Raw genomic sequence first — 22,442 nt, forward strand, 5'->3', positions numbered from 1 at the left:
TCTAGAATGTGAGGCCTCGAAAGGATGGGAACAGTGCACAGGGGATGGTAGCTACCAAAGTGAGATTTCATTTGCCGATGAGGTGATGAAAGGTTCCCATGGTGTAGACGATGGTGAAAGGACGAAAAATCTTGCCAGTAGTGAATTGGAAGGGTCGTCGAGGTCCCTTTCCGAAGTCAATTAGTGCCATTGACTTGACGGCTACACAGGTGCATTGGCCGTTTTGTGGAATCAAAGTGTTGGACCATGCTTGATTCGGTATGTGTAGTCGTGGTAATTATAAAGGCCAATGATTTAGAATGTCTTGTGCTTGGAGAGTTGTTCAAGGTGTTATAAAGTAGGTGGAGTTAGGAAGTTGCAATTAGGTGCGACTAGTGGAAGAGGTTTAAGGAGTTTGAATTCAAGTCAAAGGTGGAGATTTGTTGAGTTTTAGGTTGACTAGAATTCTAAGATCTTATTTAATTAGGATTTTTGTTTGTATACAATATTAAGTAGTTGTATAGTTTTAAACTTCTTATTCCACATCGAATCCTAATCACATTTTACTTTGGACTTTTATACTATAAAAGTGGATTTCTAGACTTTAGAATTGCAAGTAGTGCTTTGAGAGCTCTAGAAAGGGAACATCTTGTAACTCTATCTTTTGCTCTAGGTGGAGCTAGAGTGGTTTGAGTGAATATTCTTGGGCGATTATTGAGGAAGAGTGTGCAAGGGATCTTGGGTTGTTTTGGAAAACCATAAAAGTCAATTTATTGTACTTTAAATTCTCAATAATAGAAGAACAGTTTCACTCCGTGGACGTGGGCAAGAGGCCGAACCACATAAATTCTTGTGTTTTTCTGTTTGCTTATTTTCTCTGAATTTTATCTTTGTTGATTCTTAGGCAATTTCCACAACATCATCTTTATTTTTCTTATATTTATGCTTGTACTCTATTACATATATATACGTACGTTTTTTATATACTTTTGTTTTTTTGTTTTGATGAGTTGTAGTGTTTGTGAAACAGATGGCACTCAGCTGGAACATTCGATGTGAACACTAAGACAGGAGGGCCATTCGGGACGATCAGGCATCCGGATGAGCTTGCCCATGATGCCAACAACGGTCTTGACATAGCTGTTAGGCTTTTGGAGCCCATTAAGGAGCAGTTTCCCATTTTGTCTTTTGCAGATTTCTACCAGGTGATCGGTTGAATCTTTGTTAAAAGATCAAACTCCAATAAGTGTTTTCTTTTGCTTTAGTTCTTACTTATTAATTTTACTGACGTTTTGATTGACTTCAATGTGGTTACTGGTTGAAGCTGGCTGGAGTTGTTGCTGTTGAAGTGACAGGAGGGCCTGAGATTCCTTTCCACCCTGGGAGACCGGTATCTAAATCTTCCATTTGTTAGTTTTCTTTATTGATCACCCCATAGATCTTTAAGTAATAGTCTTAATGTTAATATACTCGAGATATTCTCAATCTCAAAGCACCTTCAGTTTTAGTAGGATCAAGGGAACTAGTGTAAGAACAGAGGCTAGCTGGAAATTAGAGGGGGAGATTTCAGAATGCCATGACGATACTTCACTATATATTTTAGCTGCTGATATGGGCTTCGGATTTTCAATTAGTAAGTCCCGTAGACATTTTGGCTGCTCAAACTGAATAGAACTAAATGACTGTTGTTATCAGAAGTAGGAACAGATAAGATGCTGTGACAAGTGCACGGGCTGTACTCATGGCATTTGATTGGGAGAAAGGAAAAAATGAATTCAAGGGTAGCTGGGAAACAAAGCGAAGAAGTGACTCAACTCTGTCTGCCTAGACATACCAAGACCATAAACGGATGCGTGGAAGAGGAAAGTGGATTTCATAGTAAGCTATCCTGATGCAACTGTCATGTTGCTTAGAATTGATCTTAAGGGCTAAGGCAGAGCAGGGAGTGGTTCAAATTCTGAAGTTTAGAGCTAGCCATGGTCTCTGATGGTCCTGCATTCACATATGTGGTTGCCAGCTTGCCATGGTCTCACTGATCTATATGACTGACCTGTTTGCTCATAACTAATTCATCCTGTGCATAGATTTGAGAGGTTTTATTTATTTATTTTTCGTCTGGAACATCAATTATTTCTAGTTATAACCTAGTTATGTAACTTGATACCTATTTTCAGGACAAAACTGAACCACCTCCGGAGGGTCGTTTGCCAGAGGCCACCAAAGGTCAGTTTGTTCGAGTTCAAATCATAAAAAATTAAAATAACGACCAATTACAAGTATCTGATTGTAAAGTGATGAGGTATCCAATCTTTAATTTGTTTGGATATAAATAGGCTCGGATCATCTGAGAGATGTCTTTGGACACATGGGTCTTAGTGACAAAGACATAGTTGCCTTATCTGGTGGTCATACACTGGTGAGCTGATGATCATTTGAATTACAGAGTGAAAATTATGATTCAGCAGTTCAAAGTTTAGTATCTCATATGTCATAAAGTTTAATTTTCCCAGGTTGTGGATTTTTTTACAGGGCAGGTGCCATAAGGAGCGCTCCGGCTTTGAGGGACCCTGGACCAATAATCCTCTCATTTTTGATAACTCCTATTTCAAGTAAGACCTACTAATTAATTGTCCCAGGTTGGGTGGATTTTTTTACAGGGCAGGTGCCATGTTTAAACGTTGTTGGATGATGGAAGGAGACTGCTGGTGATTAACCAAATTGTTGATGTGAATACTTATTGTTTGAACAACAGGGAACTTCTGAGTGGAGAGAAGGAAGGTCTTATCCAGTTGCCAACCGACAAAGCACTCTTGGAGGATCCTGTCTTCCGCCCTCTTGTTGAGAAATATGCTGCAGTGAGTATCAATTTATGTCTTTCCAGTTTGTTGTTATGAATCCAGTAGTTCTCTAGTCAATCAATTTACTTCCATTATATGATTCAACGGTTTAAAATAATTGAGCTGTTGATCATGGTGTTCTGCCTTTAGGATGAGGATGCCTTCTTTGCTGACTATGCCGACTCTCATTTAAAGCTTTCTGAGCTTGGGTGAGTACGTGTCAGGGAGATAAACCATAACCCCCTTTCATCCCTACAATTTTTCTTGTGTTTCATATCTTCTCCTGCCTCCTGCGTGAGTTAACAATGGGCTTTGACCTTGTTTTAGATTCGCAGATGCTGAGTAGGAGACTGCCAAAAGGAACATCAAGCTGTCGTCTGGGGTCTGATTTTGTCATGTTTAGTTTTCAGGCAAAATAGTGCTACGACTATCGTTTATGAGTCTTAGTCGTTTGGATAAACATGTTGATGCAAAATTTGTGTTGTGGTTTTGCGGTTATGGCCCTGTCTCTGTAAGCATTTGGGACCAAGGATCGCCTCCGTTTGGTGTATGTTTAGTTTGAATGAATGTAGTAAGGTCCAGTAGCCTGTTAAGATTTCATGTTTGGGGAAAAATTATAAAATTTAAAATATAATAAAGATAGAATTATAAAATTTTTAAAAAATAAAATTATATAAAATTTTAAAACTTTTGAAAGACGATGGTATTTGGATTAAATATGTTAACTTGATGCATGAAAACATGCAGTGCTTAAAAAATACGTAAGAACGGATATCATAAAGATAATATAAATTAAAAAATTTTATGAAATTCGAATTTGAATTGATTTCAATTTGATTTATTTCAAATTCGAAATGATTCAATTGTGAAATAATCCAAAAAATCAAATCAATTCAAATATAAATAATCCAAAAATTTAATTTAAAATTATTTTATTTAAATCTAGGACTATAGTTTGATTTTTTATCTTTTAAATTTTAATTTAATTAAATTTATCAAATATAACACGAACTGTTATTTTATTGTTTGGTGTATGTTGTAAGGTCCGCATATCAATTGCACTATTGCAGGTTGTGATTGGATTGGCTAAGTCCCTCTTTATACCACCATAATACTTATTTGACGCATGAAATCATGTGGTACTTAACAAAGTACGTAATGGCAGAAGTCGTAAGGGTAAGTTGAATTAAAAATAAAAAATTTATGGAATCCACATTTAAATCGATTTGTATCTAAATAAATCAAATTTAAATTAATTTGAGCTTGAACCAATTTTGAATATAAAACGATATTGTAAATGATCGAAAAAATTAATTTATAATTATTTAAATTTAAATTTAGTAATATAATTTGAAATTTTAACTTTTTAAATCTTAATTTAATTAAAATTAATAAATATAACACAAACTATCATTTTATTAGTAACTTTTAAAAATAATGAAAATATAAAATTATTTTCATATTTATCTTTTAAATATTAACTTAATTAAAAATCATTAATACAACCTAGACTAATAGTCTACAGGTAACTTAAAAATATAATAAAATATATATAAAATCTTTTTGTGATCTAATATTTGTAACTTTTATTTAACTTTTGATTGTTTTGATATCTTTATTTTGACTGAGAAATGAGAGAAAGAAAACAAATTCCTTTTATTATTAATTATAAATAAATCTATTTAATTAACTACTATATCAATTATGTATTCGAACAATTATCTCATTAATTAATGTGTAATCTTCATTTAAAACAAATAGAATTCGAATCATTTTCACCCAAATATATATAAAATAGAAATTATTATATCAATTATTCCATCATAATTTATTAATTATAGATAAAATATATTATATTAACTATTAATTACTTATATAGAGCTGAAAATTATATTTATACAAAAAATGTTAGCCGGTTCCTTTAATTAAGAAAAGCCCACGACACATTTTCAAGTAGCGAAGGACAAAGCCCATGACCTTGGTTCGCTAGAGCATTTTTGTTCTTTTTAGTTTGAGTAAAATACTTCATATCTTTAAATTTTAATAAAAAATTTAGATGAATTTAATAGTTTTTAAAATAGATACTTTATTTTAAAGGTGTAAACAGATATTATGAAAAGATAAAAATATTTTTTTTATTAATTATAAAAATTATTATTATATTTTTTTGATAAAAATAAAAAAATAGAAAGCACCGATAAGCTCCCCAACAAAAGAGCATCAATCTCTTCTGAGTTTTTTTTTAATTAATAAAAAATATATAATAATAATTTTAAAATTAATAAAAAATAAAATTATAATTTTAATATTATCATGTCATCAAATTAATAAAAATATTAACGATTAACTAACGTTTGCACTTATTTATTTATCTTTTTATTTTAATAATAAACTTCGTGATTAAGAATGGATTTATCAAAAGACCCAGGCTGTAGCATTTGATTCCGGTCCGAAATCCAACGAGTGAAGAGAAAAAAGTGGAGGGCATGAAAAGACGAGGGCAGGTGAGGTATCTTTTTGTAAAGCTCGGACAAAGCTATCTTTGGTGAAAGGCAGGCGCCTTCAAAACAATTTCATAAAGAAATGACACACCTTGCTCAAAGTCTTTCAAAGTGGAGGAGCCAAAAGCCATCAAGCAGAATGCCCAGCTGGTGGAATTATGTATTATTGAATTCAATTTTCTTAAAGTCTAGTAAAAATTGTACACTTACCCATTTTTCAATGAAGTTTTATAGTCAAATATCAAGGTCGCTATCAGTGCCACTTGGCATCAACACTTCCTCGGGGTCAATGGCAAATCCTTTCCTTTTACGTTTCATTTTCTAACTGCTTCAGACAGGTCAATACAATTGCCGTAAAGAATTGGCTTGAATCTTCACTGGAGGACTAATCCGGTCTTAAGATATTTGTCTAGCTATAATACTTAAATGAATCTAGATTGTTTGACTTTTTAATCTCCATGGTCATGCACGTGTCATGTGTCGAAACGTGTATGACTTGAACTTATGTATCATGACATGTGCAGTTTTTAAAGTAAGATATTTTCAATATGTATTGATGATCTTTTCGGATTATTTCTTCACTTTTTTCTTTTTTCTTTTACTTAAAAATAAATAAAGGCAGCTTGATGGTTTTAGTTGGAATCAAATTCTTGATCCCCTTTATTTGCTTTTCTCCGATTTATGTTCTGGCAGATACCTTTGCTTCGTTTAATACTTTGTAAAGCCCATGCCATTTATGTGAGAGAGATATTAGGTACTACCAATTTTGTGTTGTTTCAACTTTTAATCATATTGGCAATGAATAAATCACATGGAATTTCGACGAATCATCTCGTGGCGATGATTTTCCTTATGAAAGAGCCTTTGGATAAGTATGGTCACCATTCATGACTACAATGATTGAAGGCTCTGAAGTTAATGAAAATTTTCAATGTAATATTTGCTTATATCGGACCCAGTAAATTCCACTTATCTCACCCGTGGTTTTGATTTGTTTCAAATGGTTTTATGTGATTTTTTTTATTTAACAATATATGAATAATTTATGTTTTGATTGAAAATTAGATTGTCAATTTTATTTAGTAAAATTATCAAAATACATTTAATTCAAAATTAAGTTATTTATTCATATTTTAAAATATTATTATAATTTTATTAAACAAAATTAAGTTATTAGTATTTTCACTTTAACTCTATATGAAATTAGGATATGACATTTAATTATTTAGTTGCGCACCTAATGGTCTAAAAGTTTTTTAAAAAAAATCAATAAGCTAGGGAGAATGAATGACGTTCAATTTCAACCGTAGGTCAAATGTTCAAACAAATGCACGTGCTCTCCACTCTCGTAATCATTGGTGGACGGTTGACGAGTTGACCTCTGATCAACGGTTGATAAGACTAACACCCCCCGTTCGATTTAGAACAGCGGTCAGAAATTCAATGGCGTCTGATCAATCCGGTTCAGACCATGGAAGTTCATGACCCTTATTCCAGCGTGGATTTCTGCAGCTGGAATAATAAGTTATAATTTAGGCCATGACTTTTTTTTTTGTCAGTCCAAGAATGTCTGCATTATTAAATAGCAACAACTTGTTTTTTATTTGCCGAAACCCCCCAAAGCTTTACATTATTACTTTACAGCCCCTTGGTTCTGAAATTTCAGGATTTACCCCTCATACTTGTTTTTTGACAAATTTACCCTCATACGATTAGCATCAGTCATTGTTCTTAACATTTTGTCTGAATTAAATGAGTTCATAAATGATTATAATTTATAATATTACTTTTAGTTTATGAGCTTGTTTTCTTTCATCTCTCGTTTTCTTTATCACTAATTATCCTTTCTTAATTGTATTGATCTGGACTAGACTCCACAACTTTTATACAAGAGGAGATTAATGGTAATGCCAAAGTATAATAAAGCTATAATGAACAAATTTATATCAGAATACTAGTATAGGAGATATCAAAGCAAAATGTTATAGAGTTTATAAATACTTGTGAACATGATATTTATAAAATAATTACAATTAATATATTAATTTATTATTGAATTTGATAAAAATAATATATTAAATGAAAACAAATTTTTAAAATAAAATTTTAACTAATCTTAAAGTATCTAGATAAATATTCTTTAATTAGATTTTAGGATATTTATTTTTTGAATTGATTAGACCAACTCTCAATAAATACGGAGGCTACATTTAAAACGAAAGTTCCCTGGCGCGGGCTGGCAACAAGTAACGCCAAATGCCATCTCTCAAGTGAGCGTGACAATACGCTCTCCTTGGAACTAGTGTTTTTCTTTTCCTTTGGTAGCGCTGGCCTTGGTTGTTGAATGCCAATATTATATGTAAACAGTGTGTGATAGAAAATTGTGTTTGGTTTAGAAAACAAGGCAAGTAGAAGAAGAAAAAGACAAGTGAAGATTCGTTGATGACAAGTTGACTTATCATTCTTCTCAATTCAGAGTTTGATTTCATATGATTTACTTATTTTATAATTAGGATATTAATTAATTAGTATGGTAAAATGACAAATATATAAATATATATCTTATATTTGTCTCTCAAAATATTGAATTTTACATTATTTATTATTATTTTTATTTTTCTCTCTCATCTTTTCTTTTCAATAATACTGAATATTTGAAGATTTTATGAAAAAAATAAAACAACATCGATTTCTGAAAATAACTTTAGTTAATTAAAGTATTGGATTGAATAAAACTTTGGTATAAAAAGAAAATATAACCTAGTTCTAATTTGTAGTGATATTTTGATAATAATCATGTTTATTAGATATATTCGAATATAAAAAAATTAGTCATTATCCAAAATGAATAATAATTCATTTTACTCACGTTTTATCAATATTAATTTGTGATAAAATTTTGAAAAAAAATATTTTTTATTATTTAAATAAATTAATTAGTTTTTATTGCAGTTGTAGTTTAGTTGGTTTGTATATTTTTCTATTCCCATGAAACACAAACAATAAAGCTTTTGATTCGAGGTTTCATCGAACTTGATCTATGAAACATAATAATAATAATAATAATAATAATAATAATTCTTCAAAATTTTACTGGTCAATGTGGAGTCAACACCTATAAAGTGTAGCGCACGTACTAAATGGCGGATGGGAGCAAACAGGATCTGGAAGAACCAGAAGGAAATGTCTGTATGAGATTATGTGCGTATGGTTACATGTTAAAAGAAAGGAACAAAACAAACGAGATTCAAGTGTAACAGTGTTTGATTATTGATGGTGATGTGACGTGGAGCAAACTGATGGTGGGACCCTTGAAGATGAACAAATCTCCTTCCTTCCTTCTCCATACTTTTTTTAACTTTGACCTTTGATATGATCAAAGTCTCTCGGACTCCCACTTTCATTAGGACCCACATTTCCTCACCAGTCACTCTCTGCCTTTCAAAAAGATGTCAAAAACAAGAAAATAAAATAAAATAAAATAAAGTTTCATGCTTGATTTAGTTCTTGATAAACATGCTTAACTAGTCGATTAGCATGGAAGCTGCAGCAGCCAGCAAACAAAACATACAAAAACACTTAAAAAAACCCCCCAAAAAAAAAAAGGAAAAGGACTCCTCTTTCCTCTTAAACTCCACTCAATCTCTCTCCAAATCATTTACACAATCACAGTTACTTGCTCTTCTCTCTTTAGCCGACTTTGAAGTCTAATGGGTACTTGTGAAAATTGAAATTTGCAATTTCTAAAGAGAATCACAGTCAGATTTTTATTTTTTCTTATCTGGGTAATTTTGGTATGTTTTTTTAAAAACTAGTAGTGACTTCTGCTTTATACCTGGTACACTGTCACAAAGAGCTGCCCTTTTTTTTTTTCGTCTAGCTGTAGTTTCTTTCTTTTGCCACCATTTCCTTTTTGTTCATGGTCTCTCATTTTATCACTTGTTGCCTTCACCCTTGAGATGGAGAAAAGGCTTCTCCTTTTACTTCTTTTATTCCCTCTGCTTCTTCTTTTGGATTCCTGCTCTGCCCAGGTGCAAGGTATTTCCATCTTCTCTATTTATTTTTGTGTAGCTATAAACAAATGACTTCTTTTTGTTTTTGTTTGTAACTTTCTTCATGATTTTGAAATTTATGCTTTGCTTGTGACACTGGGTTCAAGAGCATCAGTTTCAGGGGCATATCTCATAGACTCTTAAATTTTGAGTCATTTTTACCTTGGAAATATGTTCTATGAATCTGGAGATCACTCTGTTTCAGCTTTGGATTACATGTATGAGTGATATCTTTGTTTTCTGTTCTCATTTTTTGTTTCTAAGGTTACTGTAAAGATCTATAGTTTGGGGTTTTGGTTGTTTCCTGAACTTCTTTTACTGTAGCTAACAACATGTTATCGTTATTTAAGAAAGAGGAAAGTATTTATTTTGTTATCTTTTTGGATGTTATATGTCAAGAAAACATTGCCCACTTCTACAATTAACGATGGTAAATGACCAAAAGAGGCAACGGCTGTGACCAAACTAACACAGAAGATCGTTATTATTAATCGAACAGAAGATCCTTTTGGTCTTGGGTTTGTGATGAATCTTTTAATATGTGAAAAATTGATGAAGAGAAAAGGGGAATAGAACCAAGGTCTTGTCTGCTAAAGTTTTACTACTGGAGATGAGAATCCTATCCTATTAACTTGCTTCCCTTACTGATGAAAGGTCTTGCAATCATAACTCCTAGGTGAAACTCCAGGTAAAAGAAACTGAAAATCTCAAAACTTAGCAACTGGTAGATCGATTTAAATAGGTCCACCGATATGTATTTTGTTTCACAACCTTCATACTTTATTTTGAAATTATGGTTTAAATGTTCTCATGGAGCCCTGTTTGCTGTCTGAGTTGTATAAAGCATTACAATGTTGAAGTAATGGTATTAATTGGGGAGGCATGCATGCTACCAAGGATAGAGAAATAGTATGATGCAACTAGGAAAGATTAATAAAGTTTGAAAATTTCTCCTCTCGAGCTTATGATATATTATTGTCTTAAATCACATTAAGCAAGTGCATTAGGAGTGAAGTTTTTGTAATCCAGAAAAGCATCCTGCGACTATGTATGTATCGATGTGTCATATAGCAAAATTTTATTGCTCTTGTTTAGAAAAAACATGGGTTTCACTTGTAAAGTACATTTTTTCATCTTCATATACCCTTAGGTTTTCACCATGATGCATGATTTCAAGCAGCTGGCAGGCAAAGTCTGATGGAGTATTTATGTGATTGCTAACAAATCTGAACATGTGAAACAGGTTTTGTCAGTTTGAACTGTGGGGGTAATGGAAAAGTCATGGATGAACTTGGCCTCCAGTGGATTGCTGATGATTTTCTTACTTATGGAGAAATAGCTAGCATATCTGTTTTAAATGAGTCAAGGAAGCAGTATATGACACTTAGGCATTTTCCTGCCGATTCAAGGAAGTACTGTTACAAGCTCAATGTTATAAGTAGAACTAGGTATCTTGTGAGGGCAACTTTCTTGTATGGTAATTTTGACAACAATAATGTTTATCCAAAATTTGACATTTCCCTTGGGGCTACTCATTGGTCTACAATTGTCATATCGGATGCTAATACTATAGAGAAGGTGGAACTAATATTTCTCGCCACTAGCCCTACCATCAGCGTCTGTTTATCCAATGCTACAACTGGAAAGCCATTCATATCGACACTAGAGCTCCGACAATTCAATGGTTCAATTTATTACACACCATTTGAAGAAAGTTTTTATCTCAGTGTCTCCGCAAGAATCAACTTTGGTGCTGATAGTGAAGCTCCAGTTAGGTATGCTTGAGCACATTGTTAAGACTGCTGTAAGATAATGAGCCATCAACAATCAATACTTAAAGTAACAGAGAGAACGTTGATAACAGCAACAATAACAAAACCAAAAACAAGTATATTTAATGATCAAATTGATAACAAATTTGCTTATCTATATTATTTTGATAACTTGAAGTTGCTTTCCCATTCTGATTCAAATTGGGGCTTGGAAAACTATAGGAAGCGTGCATCTATGGGGATTATGTGAACTGTTGTCCTTCCACACAAATTTCTGCTACAGAAGGTGATATAAAAGTACATTTATGTTTCAGGTACCCTGATGATCCGTTTGATAGAATATGGGAGTCAGACTCTGTGAAGAAAGCAAATTACCTTGTTGATGTTGCTGCTGGCACTGAGAAAGTATCAACAGATAAGCCAATTGAAATTGGCGGTGATGAAAGAGCACCTCAAAAAGTGATGCAGACTGCTGTAGTTGGTACAAATGGATCTTTAACTTATCGCTTGAACTTGGATGGTTTTCCTGGTAATGGCTGGGCATTCACATACTTTGCGGAAATTGAAGATTTGGCTCCAGACGAATCCAGAAAATTCAGGCTAGTGCTACCAGGCCAGCCTGATTTGAGCAAAGCTATTGTTAATATCCAGGAAAATGCTCAAGGAAAATATCGTGTTTATGAACCAGGATATCCTAACATAACCCTCCCCTTTGTATTATCATTTAGATTTGGGAAGACATCTGATTCTTCCAGGGGGCCACTTTTGAATGCTATGGAGATTAGCAGGTATCTGGAGAAAAATGACGGTTCCCTGGATGGTAAGTAAGATCAAGTTTGCTTCAGTGAGTACAGACCATTAGAATACACTCCATAGTCTGATTCTGGGGATTCTGACTTTAGTTTTCATGTAATTATTGCTGCTGGACATATCACCAAGACTAGTATTTGCTTTCTCATTTTGATGAATTCTGAAAGATGTAATCACAGTGTATCTAAAATTAGGTTTTCATGAGTTGCAGGAGCAGTTATGGCTAACATGGTTGAACTCTACTCATCAGTAGGCTGGGCACAAGAAGGTGGTGACCCATGCTTGCCTGTTCCATGGTCATGGGTGGAGTGTAACTCAGATTTACAGCCACGAATAGTTTCTGTGTAAAGTTTTATGCCACCTGAGATTCTTGCCTGCATCTGTTAAATTGTAGTTTATAGTAATATCTGAAAAAACACTACTACATTATGACTTCTTTTATATGTGTGGTGCTTGGCAGCCATTTATCCAGCAAGAATTTGACAGGGAATATTCCTTCAGACTTGACAAAGTTGAGCAGTTTGGTTGAGTTGTAAGCTTCAAACTGCATTCTGCTCTTCTTCTTCTTTATTTTTTATATCTTTTTTTTACTTCTGGTAGTTGACGCACTGCTTTTACCCTCTTAAACAAATTATTTTCTCATCTTTTGGTTACAGATGGCTTGATGGCAATTCCCTAGCTGGTCCAATACCAGATTTTACTGGATGTGTGGACCTAAAGATCATGTAAACACTGATTGCTCTTATCTTAATTGTGATACTTTTTAAAGAAATGCTGACTAAGATTTTCTTTTTGACACAGTCATCTTGAAAATAATCGCTTAACGGGTGAGCTACCTTCGTCTTTAGTGAACCTACCAAACTTGAAGGAACTGTAAGTCATTTGACTTGGCTATCAGTTGTTTTTATTTGTTAGACAGTTTAGAGAACTTTGCATAGTTTAAAAGTGAAATTCCAAGATGTATTGTCTGAACTAGTTGCTGCTGTAGTTATATTGGATGTATCCATTTTCTATTGTTCTAGTTGTGTTGCTGTTTGCCATCTTACTTCCCTGGAAAAGATCTTATATACTTGATATTTTGATAAATGCAGGTCTGTGCAGAATAATATGCTATCGGGAAGAGTACCATCAGGCCTTCTGAATAAGGACTTGGTTTTGAAGTGAGTATCATTAAAATGTAGAATTCAAATACATTAGCACATGGCTTAATAATTGGTGTACAGTGTCTTCTTCACATCATAGATTTATACAATTTGCACGTATTAAGTCAATGCTATGGAGCATCTTTGTTAAATTTTGTGACAAGTACCTCTATTCTTTTAAACAAATAGAGACATCAACACAAACATACACAGACACACAGGAAGCAGCATTACTAATTTTGTTGAAAGAGATACTCTTTAGGAAATGGTATATCACTGGAAACAGGGTTTGAGAAATTGTGTGAGGCATGGGCACCTGCTGGTGCTTCATCATGTGAAAAGGCAAAGACACCATTGTTTAAACGGATTATCATGATAGTGTGTTAATCAATATGATTTTAAATTTCTCTCCAGATAGGTGCTATTATTCAAACTTTCTTTGCAAGCTGCTGTGGAAGTCATTATAGAGTCTCTTTTGAGTAAATATTAGTATTTTGAATTTGCTCTTTTCATATCTTTTTTTTGCTTTTCTTCCCATATAATGATTATAGAAAGCCTATCTAATCTTTAAATAAATAAGAAAAGTTACCTGATAATAGCCAGTGAAGGACACTTACACAAACTGCAAATATGTTCTATCTGCTAGTTGGTAGACTTTAAATAAATTTATATTTTTGCTTCCCTTTATAACATTTTCTATCTTTTCTATCCTTTCATACTAATATATGCTCCTTTGTTAGTTTAGTGCAATATAGTTAAAACTACCTCTTTTTTCCCCACAGTTATGCTGGAAACATTAATCTTCATGAGGGGGGTGGAAGAGGGAGACACCTTAGTATTATTATTGGTTCATCAGTTGGAGCTGCTGTTCTGCTCATAGCTACAATTTTGTCTTGTCTTATTTTGCGCAAGGGGAAGAAACAACGTGAACAAGGTATAGGATGATGTTTTTAAAGGTTGGCTAATCTATTGCATATGTTCAATGGCTTCACATGCTTAACTGCTTGAATTTATGTCAGAACAATTTCATCATTCCTTGCCTATTCAAAGTCAAAGAATGGCCTTGAGTAATGCTCCTGCAGAAGCTGCACATTGCTTTACATTAGCTGAGATTGAAGATGCTACAAACAATTTTGAGAAGAAAATTGGTTCTGGAGGCTTTGGAGTTGTATACTATGGAAAAATGAAAGATGGGAAGGAAATTGCGGTAAAAGTTCTCATTAGTAATTCCTTCCAAGGAAAGAGGGAATTTACAAATGAGGTAACTCTAACTAACCTGTTTCTGTAATCTGACAGCATTTTTTGTTTTCAAATTCTTGTTCATAGTTACGGAGTTTTGCATCTGTCTGATGGTCATGGGTCCTTTTATCAAGGCAACTTTCTCACAGTTGTTTTACCTTTGCCTTGTGATAAAGATCAAATTTAAAATGGTGGCATTGGAGTTGTTTGACCATTAAACTTGAAAGAATAAAAGCTAAGTTTATTCATTTTGAAAGGTTTCTCATATATAATACTCTAATTGGGGTGTATTAAGTGTTTGTTTCTCAGAAGTTTTAGAGGGAATTTCATTCAATTTAGGGGATACTGGGTAAAGACCATAGCATTCAGAATTTAGACTTCATCTCTGCTGCATTGGACTGTCAAAAATTAATTGTTTCAGTTCATCAGAAATTACTACAAACTGAAGAAAATCTCTGTACTTCCATGAAAATATGGCAGCCTGGAATTAAGTTAATAACTAGAAAGTTCTCAACTTAATGCAGCACCTGTAAAACAGCTAGCAGCCAAAACTTGTAAAATTTTCTGTTTATATGTTATATATGAAAAGTGCTGAACATTTTCCCATCTAATGTACTGGTTCTGAAATAAGCTGACAGTCTAAATTTGAAAGCAAAATTATGAATTTGTTCGAATTGTTTGCTCTAATCTTGCTGATAAACAAAGATTGAATTGGAAGCATGCATGTCTGACTTTTTAAGGCTGTGCAGTTTTCTTAAAACGAAAGGCTTTACATCACCATGACCTTTTCTTTCTAGAAAGAGGGTTGTCGGGCTTTTAAATAATTTAGGCTGCACTGATTTGGCATATTTCTAATCTGCCATTGGATACTGCAATCGTGTGAACTTTTGACTTGTGGTGCAGGTGACTCTTCTTTCAAGGATACATCATAGGAACCTGGTTCAGTTTCTTGGATATTGTCAAGAAGATGGGAGAAGTATGCTCGTTTATGAGTTCATGCACAATGGAACACTCAAGGAACGTCTGTATGGTAAGTTCAAGTGTTCTTAGGTTAAAAGCAGTATAATTTGAGTGCTCACTGTGTGTAAATTATGGTAGGGCCTTTAACACAGGAACATGGCATCAATTGGATAAAACGCCTTGAGATTGCTGAAGATGCTGCAAAAGGTACTTAAGCTAATTTCTCTGTGCAGAAGTTTCTTGTATTGTTGAAGTGACTGAAGGTTTAATTCTTGTATTGTATTCAGGTATCGAATACCTTCACACAGGCTGTGTCCCGGCCATTATCCATAGGGATTTAAAAACTAGCAATATTCTTCTTGACAAGCACATGAGGGCAAAGGTTTCAGATTTTGGGCTTTCAAAACTTGCAGTAGATGGAGTATCGCATGTGTCAAGCATAGTTCGGGGAACTGTTGGATATCTTGATCCTGAGTAAGGCCTTGCTTCTACTGAAACCTACCTTCTTTGCTTTAAATCATGTTAAATAAGTATTTGCTCTGATTTGCTGTTGCTGCTGCTGCTGCTGCTGTACTCAAATCATTAAATTGTTTTTAGAAGACAAAATTATGTGTTTACGGACAGACAAACAAGGAAGAAGAGTGATTTTTGTATTTGTGATGATTAACATGTTCAAAGATTGATCAAGTCAATCCTTGTAAATTCCTTTTGCCATAGTAATTTCTGTTTGAGGCCGCTATCACAACCAAATCTCTGCAGTGTGAAATTCTTCATGTGTTTGATGATGATTCCACTTGTCGCACTGGGTTTATAATGTTTTCTTTTGATGTACAGGTATTATATCTCCCAGCAGTTAACAGACAAAAGTGATGTCTATAGCTTTGGTGTCATTCTTCTAGAACTGATGTCTGGTCACGAAGCCATATCTAATGAAAGTTTTGGTGTCAATTGCCGTAATATTGTCCAATGGGTAAGTTCAGATATTTACATGAAAGGCAGAAGGAAACTATTTGTTTGAAGTTCTTATCAATATAAAATTTTACTTAACTTCTTCTGAGCAAATAATTCACATCTAAACAGTAATTAATATTAAACACAACGATGAAATTGCCCATATGTTACTTTTATTTCTTTCAGCTCATCACCTTCTAGACTTTTCAATGTACTTTCCTGCACTCATTGTTTGGAAAATAAATTGAGGTTATTGAGAAAGACCTTGGTTTCAAACTCTGAAATGGTTGCAAATGATTATGCTCTTGCCTGAAAGCTTTCATCATAATTACACGAGCATGCTTTCATTTGTTGATTTCTTCAAATCAATAACTGTGTTGCAGGCAAAGTTGCATATCGAGAGTGGAAACATTCAAGGAATTATTGATCCTTCCCTATACAATGAATATGACATACAATCAATGTGGAAAATAGCAGAGAAGGCTTTAAACTGTGTGCAACCTCATGGACATATGCGGCCATCAATATCGGAAGTTCTCAAGGAGATCCAAGATGCTATCTTAATTGAGAAGGAAGGCATCATTGTGAGAGAAGGTAACTCAGATGACATGTCTAGAAACTCCGCCAATTCTTCCCTGAACCCTGGTTCCTTGGATTTGGTTGCTACGGATAATTATCTGTCCTTGGATGCGTCCATTGCACGGCCAGTAGCACGATAGTCTTTTGTTTGTCCATGTACAAAGAGACAATCCCTTCCGTCCTGTTTTGTTTTCCGTTCCTCATATTGTTTGTTAAAGGTGCTGGAATTTTCAATCATGCTCTAGGTTTGAGAAACTACTTCTGCAACCCACCCCGAAAAAAAAAGGAGGAAAGGTAAAAACAGAAATGAAAATGGAAAGATGATCCCATAGACAGCATAGCTCCAATTCTTGAGCTTGTAAATTTTGAGGTTGTTGCATGTAACTTTATTTCCTTTTGAGTTTCTGTCCTTTCTTGCACAAAATCCTTGTTCTATACAGGCAAAAAAAATGAAACAAAACTATTATAAATGCTTCAATACTGGTGATGGAATACATTTTCCATTGGAATGAACATGGTTTTCTGTACTGTTGTGTTACTGTCATGCTTAGCTTGCTTTGGGAAATATGTTATTGTTTCCATCTTGCATGGTTAAACAAATGTAGATATTACCGATTTGGTAAACAAGTTGCATCTGATTTGATTGGAACATTGGGGATGATGGGGCCACATCAAGCGGTGGCAAATTTGTGGTCATAAGTTAAAGTGTGGACTAGCTGAGATGTAGCAATCTCTTATTGGAAAGATGGAAGACGTTTGGAACCTGGGTATGAAACTCCTGTTGAGAAGTTTAACATGTGTTGGACGGCCCACCACAATTGGTGGACCATCACATCACCCGCACGCCATGATTTGAAGAAACACGCCCATCATTTTGTAGAAAGTTTCCATGGCTTGTTCGTCTTTGTCCGCCCCTTGTTTCATTTTTACCGCGCAGTGGTACCCAGTGTTCTCTTTTATAAGTAATTGATAATAAAAAAGGATAATAATGTTTTAAAAAGTTGTTAAATTATTTTAAAAAATATAAATTAATTTTTTATTTTTATTTATACTCAGTTAAGTATTTATATTTTTATTTTAAATTAAATAAGTTTATAATCAATGATTGATTAATTTTAAGTTATTTATTATTCGTATGTTTACATGGCACATTGACATTATCATATATTAATATAACATTAATTTAAAATTTTTTGAATATTTCAAAAAAAATTTTAAATATTATGTCATAATAAAAAGATAATTAAAAAAAACTACTTGATAATGTTGATTCAATCAAATTATTTAGTTGTTATAAATCTTATCATATATTATTGATAATCATTATCTAAAACATAATATGAAAAATTTAAATAATAACAAAATATGAAATAGTTTCAAGATAATTGGGTTTTTTTTTGTTACGCGTAAATAATAAAATTCTGGAGGATTTTTAGTAGATTTCTCAAGTTATATGGTAATTACTATTACCTATTAAATGTTAAAAATGTGCCTAGTAAAATGGTCAAAAGCGACGTCGTAGAAATTGAGGGGATGAACACCGCCGACACGTGGTGAGATGGGAGAGGGCAACCTAATCCAGAAACAGAAACCGGAGAAAAACCGGAAATATAAAAATCAAAACCCGAAAAAACAAAAGAAAGAAAAAAGAAAAAAAAAGTTAAGAGAGTGCGTCCCAGAAAAGAACCTACTATTAAAATATTAAATAAATAATGAAAAGAGAGACGAACGAACGGTGTTGATAAACCTCATTCTCTCATCTCAGTCGTCTCCTCTTTCCTCTCTTCTCCAGCGTCCGATCCCCTCTCTTTCTTCCCCTCGTAATCCAATCTCCCTCTCTCCCGCCCTTTTCTTTGTTTTTTCATTTTTCCCACCAAGGTAAACTCCTCTTTTCCCACCCTCTCTCTCTCTGTCCTCCTCTTTCTCGCCTCTTTTCCTCTTCTTAGGGTTTCGATTTATGAAATAAAAGATTTAATTATTTATTATGATTTTCGGTGATTTGTGGGGCCTAGGGTTTTCGCTATGGCGGATGCACCGGCGGCACCTGCTCCGGTGAGTCCCGGTGGAGGAAGTCACGAGAGCGGCGAGCAGAGCCCGAGGTCGAACGTGCGAGAACAGGACAGGTATCTTCCTATCGCTAACATTAGCCGTATCATGAAGAAGGCTCTTCCTGCGAACGGGAAGATCGCTAAAGATGCAAAAGAGACCGTACAAGAGTGTGTCTCTGAGTTTATCAGCTTCATCACCAGCGAGTACGATTCTCTTTGTTTTTTTTTTCCCCAAAATTTTGGCTTAATTTAGTATTTTATTGAGGTTTTATTAAGCGTTGTAATTCAATTTAATAGGTCGATCGTAAGAAATTTATGTGTAATTGGAAAGTTGGTGTTGAATTTTATGTGCAGAGCTAGTGACAAGTGTCAGAAAGAGAAGAGGAAGACTATTAACGGGGATGATCTGCTTTGGGCTATGGCAACTTTAGGGTTTGAAGATTACATCGATCCTCTTAAGAATTACCTTACTAGATATAGAGAGGTAATTTATATTGTTAATTCGGTTTTTTTTCCTTATTGTTCCCTCTCACCCCTCCCCCTTTGGTTGCTAAGAAGGAACAAAAAGAATATCAGTTATTGTGGATCTTACATTTTGTAGACTTTCATCTGAGGTAAATGAAGAGGATCAGTATCTTAGCAGTTATCTGTGGAAATTAATAACTTTACAAAAATGGGTTTATGATTTTCCTTATTAATTAAATGGGCATGTGACAACCATATAAGATTATAAATCTACTTGTGGAGCTTTTGGACTCCAATCTGCTGTTTCAGATTATAGTTGAAAATTAATATTAGAATTTCAGCTTATGGATGGTGAAATATGTGAGAATTGAAAGTTTTGTTCTTTTTATCTGTTATTTCTATGCAACCAAAGGGGTTCTGATTTTAAATAATTTGGTATTCCAATCTGTATTGCCTGATTTAATTGCTAAGTTTTTGCAACAAGCTGTGCTGAATTGATTGATTTTTTTTCCGGTGGTTTTGTGGTCAATTGGGTCATTACAGATGGAGGTTAGTTAATACTTTCTTCTTCAAATAATGTTGCTACTTTATTAAATACTTTACCACCCCAAACTTGTCTTCTACAAGTTACTTATCTGATGTTGTCTAGTTTTTTAATTGTATTTGGCTTGCAAACTATGATGTTTGATAGGGTGATACCAAGGGGTCAGCTAAGGGTGGAGATGCATCTGCTAAGAAAGCTGTCCAACCAAGCCCAAACCCCCAGGTGAATATAAGTTTTTCATTACTCTTACATTCATTTTAGTTTTGGTCCTCATGCTTTGCACTTTTTGTTTGCTTTATTGTTCTTAAATTAAGTTCACGCCTAGCAAACTATGCCATCTTATTCTCTGATCTTTCTGGTATATAATTCTGGCAGCTCATTCATCAAGGTTCATTCTCACAAGGTGTTAATTATGGCAATTCTCAAGTAATCTCTCTCTCTCTCTCTCATGGAATATGTCAACAAATAAACACAATCATGAATCCTTGCTTATTTTTATGTCTTCATGAAGTGCTTTAATGATGGTTATCCTACCTCTTTTGGTTTAGGTTTAGTATCTCATATGGCATTTTATAATTGTGCGCAATCGTAATGTAGCCTTTAAAGGTACAACTGAAAAGTATTATCCTGATAATAAATAACACTATATTATGAGTTTATTCATTGATGCATCCAAACATTAATGTGAAGGATCTGTCTTGATGCAGTTAAGTTTATTTAAATGAGCTTCTGATTGTTAGTGATATCATGTATAAACCTATTGGTGTAAGTCCTGGCTTAAATTATGCTAAATCTTGTAAACAACAGCATAATCTGACAGTGGTTGCTTCCATGATTATCTCGTATGAGTACGTAATTACACATTTCACATGTTTGAAATTCTGACCTTTAGAGTTTGTGACTGAAAGCCACAAAAAGGATCTTCAGAGTTTAGCAGCTATTTGACTATCTGTACTACATCACTTAGAATCTTTTAATGGTTATATTTGCCTAACTCATGTTATAGAAGCAAGGGAACCATTGTAAAGGTCCTTTCCAACTGCTTGAGAATTTGTTCATTGATTTATTTTTTTGTCCTATGACTGATTATTTCTGAAGTCCTAGTGATCAAATTGTGTATGTGATGTGATGTACATGGGTTTTAGTCTAAAGGTCTTGATCGGTATACTGAATGACATCTTGGATGGAACATACATATTAACATCAAGCTTTGTAGCACCATATTAGCCTTCGAACAAGAGAAATATGGGTACCATCACAGTAATATTTCTAATTTATCAATGGAACATGACATGACTACATCATTGCTTTGTATTCCCCTCGATTCTGCATGATGTGCCATTGATATTATTTCAATTCTCTGTAATTTTTTGCCACTATCACCATTGCTTTTGATTCTACTGTTGCCATTGCCTATACCAAGTCATCTCCACCATTGCAATGTTTCAATGCCACTGCTGCTGCCAGCATCTTTGCTACAGTGCTGGTGTCATATCTGGCTAAGTTCACTTGCCAGCAGGAAGACCATACTATCTATTTTATTGTCAATCCTATTCTCAAGTTTCATGATCTATCCAAACAGGATAAAGAAGATAATATGTCCTGTGTCATTGTTTATAGCACATAAAAGTCGTAGTTATGATTAAATATTACTTTAAAAGTAACTCTGGTTTTGTAGTGATAGTCACCATGAAAGAAGGTTAGTAGCAAGTCTGGCTTACTACTTCGGCAAGCAAGTGTGAGCTGGGCATGATAACTTATGTGATGCATGCAACTTTTTTAATACTAATCAGTTACAACATGCCTCAAATTTTTTGAAATCCATTTGTCTTTTTTTACTTGAAAAAATATACAATTTGTTTCATCCTCTTACAAATAATTTGGTATGTGTATGCGTCATTCAAATGTATGCAGATTATGCATATAGTTGTAAGGCTTTCATTAATGGCTATTTTTTGTTTTTGTTTTTCTCCATTTTTTCCTTTCAAGTTTTTCTTTCCTTAACACTGGCTATGATTTTTTGTTGCTATGATGTCTTTTCCTCAATCTTTACATTTCTTAATGATTTTGCTCGGGCATCTTTAAAATTAGAAAAAAAATTTTGTTTTAGTTGGTTCTAATATCATGCAACTTTTGTAGTCACAGGCCCATCTGATGGTTCCTATGCAAGGCACTGAGTAAACATTCACCTTTCAGCCAATTCCATTATCTAAATCCCATTCAATATCTTATTTCAGTGCCGCAACAAATGCTATGGCTATGCCCATCCGATGTGAAAGCTGACAATTTGGATGGTTTTCGTCCTCTTAGGTTGTAAGCTGTTAATTTCTAGTAATATTTGTATATCAGGTGCTCTTTGCAATAGATTTCCCTTTCCCCTGGATTGTGTAAATCTTGGGAGGTTGTTATAGATTTGATCTCTTGGGGAGGACATAGTATTCTGGTATGACATTGTTTAGGAAACTTCTCATGCTTCTGTTCATTCTATCTTGATATGACTTTGAACAATGTAAAGGTTGAATGGACAACATTATTTATTTGATGATTTCGACTGTCTGTTAAA

The 22,442-nt window shown here is 33.8% G+C and overlaps 3 protein-coding genes across 5 annotated transcripts in view; all 3 read left to right on the forward strand.

Moving 5' to 3' along the window:
• LOC18597892 (L-ascorbate peroxidase 2, cytosolic) overlaps positions 1-3,416 on the forward strand; it is a 5,230-nt gene extending 1,814 nt beyond the window's left edge. Inside the window, exons 2-9 of one of the 2 annotated variants that reach the window (XM_007027169.2) lie at positions 1,010-1,184; positions 1,304-1,369; positions 2,154-2,202; positions 2,313-2,395; positions 2,509-2,588; positions 2,732-2,834; positions 2,967-3,029; positions 3,144-3,416. In XM_007027169.2, the coding sequence (XP_007027231.1) occupies positions 1,010-1,184; positions 1,304-1,369; positions 2,154-2,202; positions 2,313-2,395; positions 2,509-2,588; positions 2,732-2,834; positions 2,967-3,029 (619 nt within the window). In that variant the 3' untranslated portion in view covers positions 3,144-3,416. The remainder of the gene's footprint in view (positions 1-1,009; positions 1,185-1,303; positions 1,370-2,153; positions 2,203-2,312; positions 2,396-2,508; positions 2,589-2,731; positions 2,835-2,966; positions 3,030-3,143) is intronic. The other variant, XM_007027168.2, reaches the window with a different exon arrangement.
• LOC18597893 (probable LRR receptor-like serine/threonine-protein kinase At1g67720) lies at positions 8,907-17,360 on the forward strand. The gene is made up of 15 exons (XM_007027172.2): positions 8,907-9,355; positions 10,613-11,144; positions 11,456-11,961; positions 12,163-12,295; positions 12,412-12,483; positions 12,608-12,676; positions 12,753-12,824; positions 13,043-13,111; positions 13,876-14,027; positions 14,113-14,354; positions 15,236-15,362; positions 15,431-15,499; positions 15,580-15,766; positions 16,127-16,262; positions 16,627-17,360. Exons 1-15 carry the CDS (start codon positions 9,277-9,279, stop codon positions 16,960-16,962), a joined length of 2,781 nt encoding a protein of 926 aa, XP_007027234.2. The 5' UTR covers positions 8,907-9,276; the 3' UTR covers positions 16,963-17,360.
• On the forward strand, positions 18,444-22,442 carry LOC18597894 (nuclear transcription factor Y subunit B-8). Of its 2 annotated transcripts, none has more exons than XM_007027174.2 (7): positions 18,444-18,700; positions 18,835-19,074; positions 19,225-19,354; positions 19,879-19,884; positions 20,027-20,101; positions 20,255-20,305; positions 22,019-22,442. In XM_007027174.2, exons 2-7 carry the CDS (start codon positions 18,845-18,847, stop codon positions 22,058-22,060), a joined length of 534 nt encoding a protein of 177 aa, XP_007027236.2. In that variant the 5' UTR covers positions 18,444-18,700; positions 18,835-18,844; the 3' UTR covers positions 22,061-22,442. The 2 variants fall into 2 exon arrangements, with proteins under 2 accessions (XP_007027236.2, XP_007027239.2); XM_007027177.2 differs by having other exon boundaries at positions 22,117-22,442.

Source organism: Theobroma cacao, chromosome 5, assembly GCF_000208745.1.
Source record: "Theobroma cacao cultivar B97-61/B2 chromosome 5, Criollo_cocoa_genome_V2, whole genome shotgun sequence".
Taxonomy (NCBI): Eukaryota; Viridiplantae; Streptophyta; class Magnoliopsida; order Malvales; family Malvaceae; genus Theobroma; species Theobroma cacao.

Coding starts and splice junctions, on each gene's coding strand:
- LOC18597893 (XM_007027172.2), top strand. CDS start 9,277: ATGGAGAAAAGGCTTCTCCTTTTACTTCTTTTATTCCCTCTGCTTCTT. Junction 12,296..12,411: donor CAGCCACGAATAGTTTCTGT/GTAAAGTTTTAT, acceptor GGTGCTTGGCAG/CCATTTATCCAGCAAGAATT. Junction 15,363..15,430: donor ACTCAAGGAACGTCTGTATG/GTAAGTTCAAGT, acceptor AAATTATGGTAG/GGCCTTTAACACAGGAACAT.
- LOC18597894 (XM_007027174.2), top strand. CDS start 18,845: ATGGCGGATGCACCGGCGGCACCTGCTCCGGTGAGTCCCGGTGGAGGA. Junction 19,075..19,224: donor ATCAGCTTCATCACCAGCGA/GTACGATTCTCT, acceptor TTTTATGTGCAG/AGCTAGTGACAAGTGTCAGA. Junction 20,102..20,254: donor AACCAAGCCCAAACCCCCAG/GTGAATATAAGT, acceptor TAATTCTGGCAG/CTCATTCATCAAGGTTCATT.